This window comes from Saccopteryx bilineata, chromosome 4 (assembly GCF_036850765.1).
Source record: "Saccopteryx bilineata isolate mSacBil1 chromosome 4, mSacBil1_pri_phased_curated, whole genome shotgun sequence".
NCBI classification, from domain to species: Eukaryota; Metazoa; Chordata; class Mammalia; order Chiroptera; family Emballonuridae; genus Saccopteryx; species Saccopteryx bilineata.
In genome coordinates, this window is record NC_089493.1 from 152,903,216 (window position 1) to 152,920,783 (window position 17,568).

A 17,568-nucleotide genomic window follows, 5' to 3' on the forward strand; every position below is an offset into this window, starting at 1 on the left:
CTCCAACAAAAATGACTTAGCAAACTCTTTAAATAGAGCACAGAGACTGAAAACACCCACATGTGTCTGCACATGTGTTACTCATACGATATATACAGTGTGCATGGCCAATTGGACCAAACAAGGCTGTAATTCCTTTGAGAAATTCTAGGAAGTCCATAAACTATAAGGATAAAATTGTCTCAAGAGAAATAAATACAACATTCCTAAATATACAAGTAGATGAGCCATAATATAATTAAGACTTATGCGGATTTTTGTTTTTTAAATTTCTTAATAATTTAATGTGTCATTTTTAATTAACAAATATTAAAGAATCATACACTATGCTTGTCATTGAGAATACGGGACTGACCAAAAATAGCCATGATATTTTTTCCAATTAATCTTAAAGTCTAGTGGGGAAGTAAGGACCAGTGAATGTACAAGTACAAATGTGATTAGAGCTAACCCATATTGATACAAACATGGGAAACATCACTAAACTAGTCATTAGTGACAGGAGGCAGAGGTTGTTCAGGAAACAGTTGACTGAATAAGTAACACTTGGACTGAGATCTAAGTGATAGCTAGGAATTGACCAGGCAAAGCTAACACAAAGCTAACAAAACAATATTTTAAAATGCAAGGTGCTAGAGGAAACATGGTTGGCGGGAGCATCTAGAAGAAATATAGTGGCTGTCACTTAAGAGAAGCAGATGACCTTGCTGAGAGACGACGCTGGAGAGACAGGTGGAGACAGCATCATGAAGGACCATTTTTACAGTCCTAGTTAAGAATTTTCGTCTCTTTCCTGTGCGCAATGTGAAATTAGTATAGAGTTTAAGGGAGAAAGTTATATTAGTCTCTGATAATACAATATCTTAGGCACCTCAGACATTTTTCAAATAACAGATGCCATTAATATAACTACCTATAATAAACAAATGAACAAAATGTAGAAATTAAAGTATAATTGAAAAAACCAACTTTTGACCCTGGCCGGTTGGCTCAGTGGATAAAGCATTGGCCTGGAGTGCTGATGTCCTGGGTTTGATCCCCAGGCACACATGAGAAGTGACCATCTGCTTCTCCCCCCGCCCCTCATCTCTTTCCATTCTTTCTCTCTTCCCCTCTCACAGCCAGTGGCTTGATTGGTTTAAGCATGGCCCCAGTGCACTGAGGATAGCTCAGTTGGCTTGAGTATTGGCCTCAGGTACTGAGGATAGCTCAGTTGATTCGAGCATCGGCGCCAGATGGGAGTTGCTAGGTGGATACTGGTCCGGGAACATACAGGAGTCTGTCTCTCTATCTCCCCTCCTCTCCCTTAAAAAGAGAAAAAAAAACTTTAAAGTAGAAATCTGGAGAAAATGTACTTTCATAAAACTGCAGTCAGAATAGCAAACACCACTGGTTTCTTAACTGGTATTTCTCCTTTTTATGCTTAGAGGAAAAATCAAGTACTATTATAATTAAAGATATCAATTGGGTGGCCATCAGTAGTCTTCAGTGAACTGTTTCCATGCATGTTAAATAACTATGTAAGAATATTCTTCAGAAGCGCTAGTATCTCTAAATCTTTAGTCCTTCAGACTCCACTTAAACTTCTGCACTATAAATACTTCTGCCATCACAGGCAGGCTGAAAGGCTCATTAGAATTGCACTTCTTGCAAAAATTAATGAATGGGACTACATCAGACTAAGAAGTTTTTGCTCAGCAAGAGAAACTGATAACAAAATAAACAGAAAGCCAACTAAATGGGAAATTATATTTTCAAACAACAGCTCAGATAAGGGCCTAATATCCAAAATATACAAAGAACTCATAAAACTCAACAACAAACAAACAATCCAATAAAAAAATGGGAAGAGGATATGAATAGACACTTCTCCCAGGAAGAAATACAAATGGCCAACAGATATATGAAAAGATGCTCATCTTCTTTAGCTATTAGAGAAATGCAAATCAAAACGGCAATGAGATACCACCTCACACCTGTTTGATTAGCTGTTATTAGCAAGTCAGGTAATAGCAAATGTTAGAGAGGCTGTGGAGAAAAAGGAACCCTCATCCACTGTTGGTGGGAATGTAAAGTAGTACAACCATTATGGAAGAAAGTATGGTGGTTCCTCAAAAAACTGAAAATAGAACTACCTTATGACCCAGCAATCCCTCTACTGGGTATATATCCCAAAAACTCAGAAACATTGATACGTAAAGACACATGCAGCCCCATGTTTATTGCAGCATTGTTCACAGTGGCCAGGACATGGAAACAACCAAAAAGCCCATCAATAGATGACTGGATAAAGAAGATGTGGCACATATACACTATGGAATACTACTCAGCCATAAGAAATGATGACATCGGAACATTTACAGCAAAATGGTGGGATCTTGATAACATGATACGAAGCGAAATAAGTAAATCAGAAAAAACCAGGAACTATATTATTCCATACGTAGGTGGGACATAATAGTGAAACTATTGATAAGAGTGTGGTGGTTATGGGGGGGCGAGGGGGGAATGGGAGAGGGATAGGGGGTGGGGAGGGGCACAAAGAAAACAAGATAGAAGGTGACAGAGGACAATCTGACTTTGGGTGGTGGGTATGCAACATAATTGAACGACAAGATAACCTGGACTTGTTATCTTTGAATATATGTATCCTGATTTATTGATGTCACCCCATTAAAAAAAATAAAATTATAAAAAAATAAAAAAAAGAATTGCACTTCTTAGTTGAAAGTCTGGGAGCCTGTTATAGCTCCATATGACTTTTCTAAATGAGTTCTGGCTGATTTTGACTTGTCAGACCTATCACCCGGTTTCACAGCTTTGGAGACTGAGATCTTGATCTGTAGTGTACCCCGGGCCTTAGCTATTTTTAGGCTTCAGAATCTTCAAGCTCACTTATTTTTTATTCTGCTGGGGCCTAGCAAATGCTTGTATTCAACTTCAGAGGGCTGTATCTAATATTCTTTTCTAAAGAATTCTTTTATCTAGAATAAACTCAGTTTTTTTGATTATTCAAACACAAATGACTTGTTTTCTTTTATTAGAACTAAAACATATTTTAGTGTTCGTTTTTGTTTTTGTTTTTTGGTATTTAACCACAAAAGGAATTTAAAATAGTAAAAAGCTGATGTATATAATATACGCATACTAATGATGAAAATATAATCACAAATACTGATAGTTCGAAAGATAGACATCTAGGTGAGATGCTAATGTAAACACAGAAATGTTCGGTCCCTCCCAGGAAGCTTAAGCACCTCAGTATAAAGCATTTGCTGCTCATAAAGCATATTTGTGGGTCATTATATTTCAGTATAGATACTATTTTTGCTGTGGATCACTGGACTACTAACACTTCATAGAGCATTCATAACCATATCATCCTTACACCCTATGAGCATGTATTTATAGATGAGTAAACCAAAGAACAGAAGGTGAAGTCCCACTGGTGATATACCTGGGACATCATCCTGCATCTTCTGACTCCTGATATTGTTTCCACCATACTACACTGCTTCAGATTCTGTTTCCAAAAATTTATTCCCTTCAAATTTAGTTAAAACATTAAGAAAAAGTAAAGAAAATTAAAAGCTAAAAACCTGAAGACTAATACTTGAATAGTTGCTTCAGGCTGTTACAAATCTAATGAGCTCACCCCCTGTGAGACGGCATGCTTTGCATTTGAGAATAAGGTCGGTAGAAACCTGGTAACATTTGCCAATGCAAATTAGATTATTCCCTTGCTCCTCCAATTTATTAAATGCACAATAGATGACTTTATATTTCCACTATTGGGAAATGAGCTTGTTAGAATTTCTGGCTCATATCACATGTATTGTATGTCATCATGAAAAACCATTCAACAGCCATTACAAAATCTTCAATAGAATTCAAACTGTGATTTCTAAGTCAATTTCAACATAATCCCTGTCCCCAAAGATTGTTCAAATTGTTAATTTAAAATATATATGTGTAATTACCTGCCCCTCTGGTGTGATTAAAATCTCCTTTAATGATTTTGCATGATTTCCCATCACCATTGCAGACACCACAATGATCTTCCCTTGCAAGAGACCCTAATAAACCATCACAGCCAACTTTCTGGAAAAGAGAACAGCAGAACATCATAACGTGAGTTTTTCCTTTTTCTTTTCTCACCTCTAATTTAGGACAAACCTAATTTCTACCAACTAGATACATTTAATTGACAAACTAGTAAAATGTCATATTCTTTGGTGCTAGCTCATGTCAAATATTATCTAAAAACTGATCAAATAGCAGAACAGCGATGAGAATATTTTTATTATATTAAAGTTAAATGATATCCTAAAGCAATATGGTAAAATATTATTGAGACAAATACAATTTACATAAATCCCAGGGGCAATGACATTTCCATTAAATATAACACAATTTAATTCATTCTACTCCACACAGAACAGAAAGACTTCATTATATGGTTGGCTTCACTTTTAAGGTGGTTGCAAAGTAAATGCTGAATATTAAATATTCATATTGTGAAAATCAAACATAAGTGTTTATTTTCACTATAGTTCATGAATACACTTCTGTCCCTGTCTTCTTTGGCACCCAGCACACAAATGTGAGAAAAAACTGCTCACAACCAATAGCTGCTATGTGAAAATAGAAACAGGCCCTGACCATTTAGCTCAGTCAGTTAAGAGTGCTGTTTTCCCAAAACAGCAAGGTTGTGGGTTTGATGCCCAACCAGGGCACTACATGAGAAGCAACCAATGAATGCACAACTGAGTGGAACAACAAATGAATGCTTCCTTCCCCTTCTGCTCTCATTCCCTTCCTCTCTCTGTCTCTCTAAAAAAATCAATCAAAATTAAATAAAGAAATTAAGCCCTCAGTTGGTTTGAGCACCATCCTGGAGCACAGCGGTTGCCAATTTGATTCCCCACACAAGGAATCGAGGGCATACAAGGGCAGTTTGATGTTCCTGTCCCTCTCGCCCTACCTCTCTCTCAAAAAAGAAAATAGAAGCAGTGGTAGAATTAATTTTATATGCTCCCAGAATTATGTTAATATAAATCTTCTGAGATTGAATCACTGACTCTTTTCTAGTGAAAAATGTCGGTCTCCCATTGATGTGTGGAAAACATAATCATATTTTTGTGAAGCTGTGTGTTGGGCAGATAAAATATATTATGCTCACTTTGTTAAAGATGGCGCTGCCCATGAGGAGGCTGTCACCCAGGTGATATTAATATGTGTTGGGGGTGGGCTAAAGGCAGGCAGAATCCTTGTAGCCTGGGTCTTGGTTTTGGGATTAAGCCTTTCCCACCCTTTTTGATGTGGGGTGGTACAATCCAATCATGCCTCAGAGAAGTGACTTTGTATTAGAGACTTCCCTATTTTGTATATTGGATTAAAGGATTTGAATCTACACTATAAAATGGGGGCAGAAAGGGAGCTTGCCCTCTTGGTTCCCGAGATTATCATTAGAGGAGCAGAGCAGAGAAGAGAGCAGAGTAAGGCCACATGGAGGAGGCAGGAGAAGCAGCCAAGATGGCAGAGTGTTGAGGGAGAAGGCAGTTTGTGCAGAGTTTGTGCAGGAAGGAGGAAGGAGATGGGGAACAGAGGTGAATAAAGTCTGGTGAGCTAGAAAACTTTGATTCTAGGAAACTCGGATAAGTCAGTAGCTTTGTGAGCACTGAATGTGAATGGGTTTTGGAGCCCAGTATATGTTTTTACTTGCCCGCCGGGTGCAAGCTAGGATTAAAGCTAATGGCCCACCAGTTTTTGGGTCCGTTGTTTCTTTATCGACTGTCCGAATCCAATGCGAACCTGCATGGGCCAGGTTGCTGTGATAGTGGCCCTGGCTTCTGGCTTTACACTGTGCATACTCAAAGGGCAGAATTTATCATTGTCAATACTGCCAAAAAAATAGTAAGACTACACTATTATCCTTAAATAGGAGTTTCAAGAGAGACTGATGATGCATCCATTTATAAGGTACAATTATTTTAGAGGAATTAAAAAAAATGAACAAAACAGAATAGAAAACAGGGTCTTCTGCTGGTGGCATTGCAATGAGGGAAGCAGGCAGCTGATAAAATGCAGCTGCAGGATATGCACCCTGAGAGCCAGAGTCACATGAAACCTGTATAATCCGGGAACCTTCCCTCTAGGCAGGGAGGTGTCAGTGTCAGGAGTAGACAAAGCAATGCATCAGCCAGGACTCTGATCAGCAAATCAAAGCTTATTCAGGGAGGAATAAAAGGAATATCTCCAGATGAAAGAGGTGACCACCACAGGAAATTCTCAAAATAACACAAAGGTTTGGGAAAAGGTCACTATGTGGGAGCCATGAAAAGACCTGGGAGTCCTGGGGTGAAAAAAAAAAAATCTCTCTTTTTTTGTACAAATGAGGAAAAAATTTAGAATAGACTTTGGAGTGGTTTTAAAATGACTAAAGCACCTTTACTGCTCCATCCCTAGCATCCAGCCTGTTCCCAGGCAAATACAATAAACCCAATAAATAGTTTAAAAATGGAAAGAATTAGTACCTAGTAGTTTCTCTGTTTTTTTCTTTCTAACCTTTGTAATTGAAATATTACAAGTTTGTAACCTACATTAGAAGTCAGGGATGGACACATGCCGTAGCTTGATAATCGTGTATTTTTAAAAATGAAAATTGAAAATGAAGAATTTTGTATTTTGTCATTGGTAGTCTCAAGTACCTAAACTTATCAAAATATGCTCACACAACTCCAAGAGTTGAGGATGAATGACTTTGAAAAGGCAGTGCTGTTGAACTGGTGGCAGATTCCCAAGGCACTGCATGCTGGCGATGGTGCACAGTGGGAGCATACCTAGTAGAGCTTTCTCTGTCCTTTGCCATGGTGGGAATGTCACTAGGAGCAAGCTGTCTATTTTCTTTCTTTCTCGTTTTCTTTCTATTACTAGGTGAGAGGAGGGGAGATAATGAGGCAGACTACCGCATGCTCCGGACCAGGATCTACCTGGCAATCCCATCTGGGGATGATGTGCAAGTACTGAGCTATTTTTATTGTCTGAGGCTGATATACTTGGACCAACTGCATCATCCTCAGTGCCTAGAGTGAAGCTCAAACCAATAGAGCCGCTGGCTGTGGGAGGGGAAGAGAGAGAAGGAGAAAAGGGGGTTAATGGAGGGGAGAGAAGCAGATGGTGGCTTTTCCTGTGTGCGCTGACTGGGGATCGAACCCAGGACATCTACAAGCCAGGCTAACACTTTATCTACTGAGCCTCTGGCCAGGGCTTAAGCTGTGCATTTTCAATTGCTTTTCTCAGTCTACTCACCGAACTTAGAATACTACATTCAGCTTCGGTGCTATGCATTTTGGATAAAACAAAATATTCAAGCCAAACGCAACATACAGAAGGGTGTCAGAAAAAAAGCAGCATGGTTTTAATCATACTGAAAAACTGAATGAATTATTTTAGTGAAAAAGCCAGAATCTTGAAGTATTCCAATGCTGTTAAAAGTCAAAATCCATTTCTTAGAACTTTAATTACAATCATCAGATACACATAGCACTTATGCATAATTTTTGTTGTTGCTGTAATTTTAATGTCTAGCTAGGAACTCTGTAAAAGATGTGGCTTACTCAGTACTGTTAAGTGAAAAGCACAGCAATTTGGGCAATTGTATGTGGCATATACAGTTGGGAATGTTTTTTAAAAAGTGAATTCATTTAAGACTAATCTGACACATCTACACATTATGACAAAATTAAATTAAAAGCTTTCATTGCACAACATACAGTTCTGAAACAAAATATGTAAATATTCAATGATTGTTTTTACAGACAAATGAGAAAGCACACTGCATGTTACTGCCATACACTGTTAAAGAATAAAGAAAATTAGTATGTAAATATAAAACCATTTCTTATGCCTGTATTACTACATGATTTTGTGCTTTAAAATTCACAGCATCCTGGAAAAATACAGAATCTTAGAGCTGGTGAGGCTCTTAAGTTTCATGTTGTTTTCAAGTTTTTACCCAGAAGTCCACAGACCTCTACAGGACTACAGACTGATCCATCTATAGACTGCAATTTTTTTCAAATTTAGGTGTATGAGCGTTCTTGTCCATGTGTGTTTGTGTGTGTGTGATCAGATATGCATTTTTTTCTGGGAAAAAGAAAGCAAACATTTCATTAAACTCTCAAAGGAGTGTATAGCACAAACAAGTCAATGCACACTGGTTCAACCACTTCGTTTTACAGATTAGTTAATGGATGCAGAACTATCTTAATGACTTTCCCAAGAGCAGAGTTTCCTAGTGGCTGTCATGGATTCAGTGCTGCTCCACTCTGATACTCTTTCAAAATTAAGGATTTATTTCCCTCCCAGTGCCAGAAGTTTATCAGCTGGTGGCCCTCAGCCATCACCCTTTTCAGAAATTGCCTTGTCTGAAGGAAACTGACTTTCCCCAAGTCACACCCCCTTCCAGGGACAGCTTGCACCAAATGCTTGATGATACTGTGGGTAAAAAGGGCTTCATCTCACCCCAAATGGGGACAACTGTGAAGAGCCATCCCAATTTCAATGCTTTCCATAGTCAGCTGAGGTCTTGTTACTACACTACAAACCAGTTTCTCCCTGAGCCCAATCCTGCCTCCTTCTGCTCCCCACACAGATGTTGATCATGAAACAACTTTAAACTCCCTGACTCTCTCACCATGCTGCTCATTCTCATTTTAACATAATGTCTACCTTGCTAACAATACGCCAAGTAAAGCACACAAATGCACGTGCTAGTTGAAGATTGCATGATGGATTACCTTAGAGCAGGGGTCAGGAAACTTTTTGGCTGTATTTCCGTGAGAGCCATACAACGACCCGTGTAGGTTATGCATTATCCAATAAAAATTTGGTATTGTCCTGGAGGACAACTGTGATTGGCTCCAGCCACCAGCAACCATGAACATGAATGGCAGGAAATGAATGGACTGTAATACATGAGAATGTTTTATATTTTTAACATTATTATTTTTTTATTAAAGATTTGTCTGCGAGCCAGATGAAGCCATCAAAAGAGTCACATCTGGCTTGTGAGCCATAGGTTCCCAACCCCTGCCTTAGAGAATCATGCTAAGCAAAATAGACAGAAAAAGTTCTGAACAATATGATTTCACTCACGTATGGAATATAAAACTGAGAGTAGCAAATGAACAAACAAGAAAATAAACAAGTAAAAACTCATAGACACAGACAACAGCATGTTCATCACCAGAGGGAAGGGGTATGGGGGAGAGCAAAGTGTAAAGGGGGTCAAATATACAATGATGAAAGACTGTACTTTAGGTGGTAGGCACACAATGCAATATACAGATGATGTATCATAGAAATGTACACTTGAAACCTATATTATCTTATTAACCATTGTCACCCCAATAAGTTTAACTAAATAATAATAAGTGATTAAAAAAGAGAGACAAATGAAATGCTTCAGTATGATTAAGAAAATTGAAAATGCTTTCTTATTAAGTTAGTAGAACTGAATTGATCATTATTTTTATCACATGGCTCAGTCTTAGACTCAAGATATAGAGAACTGGAAGGCTTGAATTTTTGGTCTCTGCAGTGTTTTGACATAAAATGCCCAAAGTGTTACAATTTTAGAACTGTAATATGTACATGACAGAATAAAAATCTCAGCTTCTTTCCACTGGTAATGGGTATTACAGACTAGTCCAAACCTTCTATTGTACAAAGTAGATCAGACTTGGCCAAGATCACAGTTGAGTCAGAACAACATCCACATCTTCTGAGTCTTAGTGCAGAGCTCTCTACTATACTATGAAGTGGCTCAGGGGTCCCACAACCCTCCCTCGGCATATTCATCCTCCCTTTGAGAGTATCTTACCTGACACCTGCCATTTGCACAGATATCTAATCCCTGGTGTCCACAAGAAGTGCCATCCATCACTTTTTCTGACAGAAGAACAGGCTGTTCTTTTCCAACAGGAGAGCAAAACAAGGCACATGGTTGTTCTACATGCAGAGTAGATAAAAAATGAGCAAAAGTGACTCCATAAATATTTTTATCTCAAAGCTTTATTTTTCAGAAGAGTTGTTGAGTAAAAAAAGATAATTTGCAGATAACATTAGGGGGTCATTATGAGTATATATGAGATGATGCCTATGGGAAAAATAGGTATCAAATGAGTATAATGTCCTTCTTAAGTAATCTATGTACAAGGTATTTTCAAAATGTAACACATTGTTTTCCAGCACTAAATCTCTACCACACACAAGCCAATTATTCTTCCTGAAAAATAGTATGCATACTCCCATTTTTGCACACATCTTTTGGAACAAATTCTCTTTTATCTTAAGTACATATTAGAATTGTGCCTACTTTTCATTTACTTTACTCATAAAATCTTTCTTTTTTTCAACTTTTTAGAAAAATTAGTTTCTCAATTACAGTTTTCATTCAGTTGTATTTTATATTTGTTTCTTGTTTCAGGTGTTCCTGATATTTCACTTATACCAATACACTAATTTTCAATACTGTGTATTTGGCATTTTATAACTGAAAAATTACTAAAGGGATATAGAAGAAATTGTAAGATGAGCAATTCTCCTAAGACTTTGCATGGCTGGGAAGTTTAGACATGTAGCACATAGGCGTGTCAGTGCATAGGACATCGAGGCTGAGAAGTACAGGTCTAGGTAAAGAATTCTTGAAAGGCTGGTGATTTTCTTCAGCGCTTCATTAAACAATAAGATAGGATGGTTAGAGTTAAAACACTTGCCTATTAAGCTCAGTCAAAGAGTGCCAAGATATTTTTAAAATGCTGTTTCCATTTCTAAGCATGGTACAGAGGAGCAGTAGTATTTGGTAACACCAGTAGTAGGATTATCCAAATCTGAAACTTCAGAGCAATTTCCATGCTAGATTACTACCCTACTGGCTTGACACCAGTCAGGCTCTTTACTTTTATTAAGCTCATATAAATGGAATGGAAAATAGTTTACAGTCTCTGACACTGATCTTTGTGAATGTCTTCAGTAAAGATCCACGTATGCTGATGGGGTCCTATAAATACCAAATAACAGCCAGAGGCATGGAACAGGGTATCACTTTGCAAGAAAAGAGACAGTCAAATGAGCCTTCAGAACTGAACATTTCAAACAGTTTTCACATGTGGCTTCTGAATACTGCTTTGAACAATTTTGATGAGTTGGAACAAGGCTGTCAATGTGCATGGTTTTGAAATCTTTCTTTAAGATGCCATTATAAGCTACAATAAAGCACTTCAGTGTGCTCTCACATCTCAAAGTAGGTTATGTTTATTCAATGACTGCTTACTATGTAGTATCTTTGGACTGAACAAGTGCTATAATTGAAACACTTTAAAAGATTATATATATATATATATATATATATATATATATATATATATATATTGAGTTTTTATGGAAGAGAGGAGCAAACCAGATATATGAATAATGTTGACAGGAATTAAACTAGAAAATTCCACTCACATTCCAAGCAAGACTTCAGATAAAAATCTTTGTATTTCTTCTTTTACAACATATTGTCAATTGGCTGTGCTTACGTTAGCTTTACAGATGACATAAACATTTGATACCAGTCTTCCTTCCTGGAGTGTACCCTTGAGATTGTGACATTATAGTGATCCATTTAACATGCCAGAACTTGGCAGGCAGGCTCTGTCTTGATTTAAGAGACGGACTCTTTCCAAGATATGCATTAAATATGGATTTCAGCCAAATGTCAGCACAGAGTATGCAAAATACCTGAATGTTAAAGCCATGCATCCTTTTTCTCCAAAAATAAATGCTCACTACTGCATTGACAGCCTACATTTCATGCTCCTAGCCATAAATCCATGTGCCCCAGAAGAATAACAGAGTCACTTGCATTTCAAGGGGTCACATGTTATTAAGATTTGAGCTTTCAGAAGGAATTACATATCTCAATTTCCTTCATACTGTTGTAATACATGAAGACTTGTGATGTATTTTATTCATCATACAGACTGCTGTGTTCAACTGCTGTCTCACTTGCAAAAAATTCATTATCAAAAATGCTAACCCACTAATTATATAAATATCTATTATGGATTATTCTGGTGATAAAGATTGCTTAATAAGAATTATGAACTGATTTAATTGTGATTCCCAATGTCCTTAATATTTCAAATGGACCACATCCAATTCTTTTTTGTTTTTCTGAGGGAACTTGTTTTCTATCTTATTTTACATATGAGTAAACAGATTTCAAATGATTTAATACTATCAAATTGCACAGTTAGAAGCACAGATAGAATTAACCCTTAAATGATCAGATAATGAATTGTCATCTTGATTATATTTTACAATGAAAAGATATTGTTTATATATTTTAAATTTATGCACCAAATGTTTATCAAAAGCCAGACTGTACACTAGGCACAGCCAATAGAAAGAATACAGGCACGTTAACATCTCTTGCAGCATGCTGCTTGGAGGATTCTTGGAGGAGGCACATGCCCAGTTTGGAGGATCAGGGGGATTCTTTTTTCTAGAAAACTTAACATGAACTTAGTCCAAAAAAATCAGTAGAAGTTTTCAAGGTAAATAAATGGAGAGAGAGACATCAAAGCTTGAGAAAGAAAAGGTATTATGCCGAGAAACTGGCATGTTTACAGACCCATAAATAAGAGAGCACGATGCACAGGAGGGAGGGAGTGGAATCTGGCCTATCTGTGCTAGAGCTATAAGGGGAGGGAACAGAGAAGACAAGAGGGGCCACGGCAGATCACTAGGAAATTCCCAACAGCCATATCATTGATTCACCTAATGACTTTATTCAGTGCCTACTTGTTTCAGTTCCTGTTTACAGTGCTGATCCTTATATAATCTATATACTTGCATATCTATACCATGCACAAAATAGGACAAGCCCTGCTCTTATAACTATTAACTGGGGGGCATATAATAAACAGATAAAATAATGAGTATTATGGCAGATGATAAGCTCTGTGAACAAACAAATAAAGAAGGAAAAGGAAAGGTATTGGGTTGAAAGAAAAAGGAGCAAGTGTGGGTGGAAGGGTGTGATGAAGGAACAGTAGAGGGGAAGTTAGAGTATAACCCACACCAGGTAACAGAGGTCCTAACAGGCCATTGGAAGAACTTCACACTTTTACTCTTAGTGAGTTATGAAGACAGTTGAAGTTTTTGAGTGGAAGAAGAACACACAATGACTGACATAATAAATGTATCACTGTAGCTGTCATGCTCAGAATGAAGGCAGAGCAAGCGCACGGGCATGAAGACCAATGAGGAGGCCATATAGTCATCTGGGGTAAGACAGTGATGAAACTAGGGTGGCAGTCTTGGAGATGTTGGGTTTTAAAGACAGGGCTCACGTGACCTACCTGATATTTTGAATGTACAGTAAAAGAGAAAGAAAAGAAAATATGATGACCACAAGGTTTTTGATCTAAGCATCTGGAAAAACAGAGTAACTGGTTTTGTTTTGTTTTTCCATCAATGTGAGAGAGAGGAGAGAGAGAAGCATCAACTCATTGTTCCACTTAGCTGTTCCATTTAGTTGTGCACTCATTGGTCGCTTCTCATGTGTGCTGCTTGGGGACCGAACCCACACCCTGGCACGTGGGGACTATACTCCATCCACTGAGCAACTGAAGAAATAATATATTCAGAGACCGTGTGGGGAAAGAGAACATGACACATTAGAGGCAGGAAGACAAGACTGCTGTGTGCAGCTCCCAGTGAAAGGGAGCAAGGTTTCTGAGGAGGCAGGTGAACAGGAGGGGCAGGTTAAAGAGGGTCTTGTTGTTTGTGTCATGTTGTGTTTTGGTCTTTACCTCAAGAGTTATGGGAAGCCTTGGAAGTGATTCAAGTCGGAGAGTCAATGATCAGCTTTGCATTTTATATAAAAATCTCTGGGCTGTTTAATTTAATTTTATTTTTTTTTGTATTTTTCCAAAGCTGGAAATGGGGAGAGACAGTCAGACAGACTCCCGCATGCGCCCGACCGGGATCCACCCGGCATGCCCACCAGGGGGTGATGCTCTGCCCACCAGGGGGCAATGCTCTGCCCCTCCGGGGGGTCGCTCTGCTGCGACAAGAGCCACTCTAGCACCTGGGGCAGAGGCCAAGGAGCCATCCCCAGCGCCCGGGCCATCTTTGCTCCAATGGAGCCTTGCTGCGGGAGGGGAAGAGAGAGACAGAGAGGAAGGAGAGGGGGAGGGGTGGAGAAGCAGATGGGCACTTCTCCTGTGTGCCCTGGCCGGGAATCGAACCCGGGACCCCTTGCACGCCAGGCCGACGCTCTACCACTGAGCCAACCGGCCAGGGCCTTGGGCTGTTTTATGAAAAGTGAGTTGAAGTAGGAAAAGAATAGAAACAGAAAGACTACTTTGGAGCCATTAGAGCAGTCCAAGCAAGAGATTTTGGAAACTGAAGTTTAGAGCAGGGAAAGTAGGGATGAAGTAGAAAGAGATTTGGAAAGTAAAAGAGGTAAGACAGGGGGATGAAGTGGACATGTGGGGGAGGGAGAGGCAGAGTTAAGGATGACACATCTCTGGCTTGTGCAGTGGAAAAGCTGGCTGGCATAACCTTCACGAACACAGGAGACACTAAAGAGGATCAGAATGGGCAGGAGCTAAAAGGGTTAAAATCATAAATTAAGTCTTGAACTTGCTGATATCCAAGTAGAAATATCAAGGAGGAAGTTGTACAAACAAGTTTAGAGATCAAAGGAAAAATCTGGCTGAAGACCTAACTTCCTGTATTATTTGCATATCTGAAGTCACGGAAATCGATGAGATCACCTGAGAAGAAAACGCCGATGGAGAACAGCACAGCATCTGGACTGGGCAGACAAGCAGAGTTGACACGAAGTGTTGTGTCATGGAAATAAAGGCACAGGAGTTTTTCGAGAACCAAGGGGTAGCCAACCACAGGAATGTATTTGAGAGTTCAAGTATAAAAAGGACTGGAAATCATTTATTAGGCTTAGTTTCCATGAAAGTCCTTGATGACATTAGTGTGATTGTGCTGGTAAAATCCAGACTGAAAAATCAGGAAACAAAGGGCTGAACACAGACAACTCCTTTGAGGAGTGTGTCCATGAGGGGGAAGAGTGTGAGTGCACCAGCTGGAGGTGGCTATGAATTTGAAGGAAGATTTGCAGTTTTTCACAGAGAAATCCAAAATATGTTTAAAAATCCAATGTGAAAAATTAGAAAGAACAGATTAAGTGTATCAGAAAAAGTAGGAGTGATTAGTTAGCCGGCTGAAAAGGGAAGACAGAGGTGACACCCAGGACACAACTGGAGCCACTAGCTCTGGAAAGGGGGAATGAAAATTGTGTTATAGCACAGGGAAGGTCTGCAGAGATAGTTAGACCTATGAGTTTGATAGCAAGGAGATGAGAAGTTAATTATGTCATGGCTACTCCCTGCCCATTATGTAGTAGAACCAATTGCCCTATTGTTTGGCTGTTCCCATTGGTGCTTGTATGTTCAGATGCCTACACTGAAGGAAGGATTTTTTCAGATGGGTGCACTGAAATTGATAAACAATGGAATTTAGGCTATTAACAAGAGTGCTCCTGAAGTGATGGAAAGCACAGTCCAAACTGATGAGGGAGAAATAACAAAAGGGGAGACCAGGTGCATAATGGTCCATTATGACAGAATTCAACACTTTTGATAACTGTAACTCAAACCCACAGTCCACTGACCATGGGCAAGAATGATCATTCTTAAATAATAAAGCAATATGTAATTTCCTTAAAATTCTTATTATGATTCAAGATTTACAGAAAGTTGCAAAAATAGCACAGAGAGGTCCCATCCACTTTCACCCAGTTTCTCCTCATGGTTACATGCTGGCAACTACAGTGCAACACAACCCCAGGAAACGGACATTGGTACACGTAGTTCTTAATAGTTCTAAGACCTGTATATTGTGTAGATTTTACAACCATTACCACAACCAATGTATTGAACTGTTTTTCATTGCATCATGTTCTATCTCATGCTATCCCTTTGCAGTAACACACATCCTTGTCCTCACCACCATTCCTAACCCCTGGGAACCGCTAACCTATGTGTCTCCCATCTCTCTAGCTGATCATTTCAAGAATGTTACATAAATCAAATCATACAGTATGGACTCTTTGAGATGGCTTTTTTCATTCAGCAAATTGCTCTGAAATTAAAAAAAGCTATTCTACATATCAGTAGTTTGCTTCTTTTATTGCTGCTTAATGTCCTGTGGTGTGGATGTACCTAAGTTTGTTTAACTACAACTATTTAGAGCCTTTTTGGTTGTTCCCAGTTTTGGGCTATTGAAAATAAAGCTGCTATAAACATGTGTGTACAGAATATTTTATGATTGTAAAATTCCATTTTTCTGGGATAAATGCATTTTCTAAATTATATGATTAGTACATCTTTATTTAAGAAACTGCCACGCTTTTTCCCAGAATGGTGTGTGCACCGTTATACACGCCTGCCAGCAAAGTATTACAGACACATTGTCTCTGCATCCTTGCCAGCATTTGGGACCATCACTCTTTTATTTTAGTTGATTTATTAGGTATGTAGTAATATCTATATATTTTTAAATATATAATTTTAGCCAGTGCTTGTGGTTGTTTTATGCAGTAGAGGCAAATAAAATAGAGCTCTGAAATACCTAGAATCTGAAAGATGGCATTTACTACTGTTGTAAAATACTTTGCACACCTAGACACGGTGATCTGGTTGGTCATACCTTCATCCAGGACAGCTTGCCACTGAGGTACATGCTTTGAGTACGAAGTTCTAACACTATAGGCCTGACATTGCCAGTCTCTGAATCCAGGCAAACCTGCAGGACAAGGTGGATTCTCACATACTCTGTACTGTTTTCTGGGACCATTACAATCCCTTGCTTCAGAATCTAGCCTAGAAAAGATAGTACAGATAATCAATTTTATCTTTTGATTTTGGTTAACTACTCATTAAAAAAGTTAAAAGACATTATAGTAATAATGTATTCTCCTTTATATTAAATGCACTTTTGAAAATGTGACTTATTAAATGATTAATAATGGCAGGAAATTGTTAATTTTTTTAAAACCTATGTATTTTTTTCCAATCCTTGATCAATTTAACTTTCAAATACATGAGAAATAAAAACCAACTTGCCCTGAAAATTAAAGAGAAGAGTATAAAGGGCAGAGACTGGGGCAAAATAGAAAGCCTACAGTTCCCATCAAGGAGTTTGTTTCTAAGGATTATTAAGAAGGCCCTGGCTGATTGGCTCAGTGGTAGAGCATTGGCCTGGCATGTACATATCTCAGGTTTGAGTCCCATCAGGGCATACAGGAGAAGCAACTATTTGCTTCTCCACACCTTCCCCTTCCCCTTCTTTCTCTTTTGTTCCCATAACCATGGCTCGGATGATTCCAGTGCATTGGCTCTGGGCACTGAGGATAGACTCCATGGAGTTCCTGCCTCAGGTGCTAAAAATAGCTCAGTTGAGAACATAGGCCCAAATGGTCAGAGCATC

At 38.6% G+C, this 17,568-nt stretch overlaps 1 protein-coding gene across 1 annotated transcript in view; it reads right to left on the reverse strand.

Annotated features, from left to right (window-relative positions):
* ADAMTS19 (ADAM metallopeptidase with thrombospondin type 1 motif 19) overlaps window positions 1-17,568 on the reverse strand; it is a 500,178-nt gene that overhangs the window by 107,706 nt on the left and 374,904 nt on the right. Inside the window, exons 13-15 of the mRNA XM_066276903.1 lie at window positions 16,789-16,961; window positions 9,887-10,014; window positions 3,981-4,101 (exon numbers count right to left, since the gene is read on the reverse strand). Of these exons, the coding sequence (XP_066133000.1) occupies window positions 3,981-4,101; window positions 9,887-10,014; window positions 16,789-16,961 (422 nt within the window). The remainder of the gene's footprint in view (window positions 1-3,980; window positions 4,102-9,886; window positions 10,015-16,788; window positions 16,962-17,568) is intronic.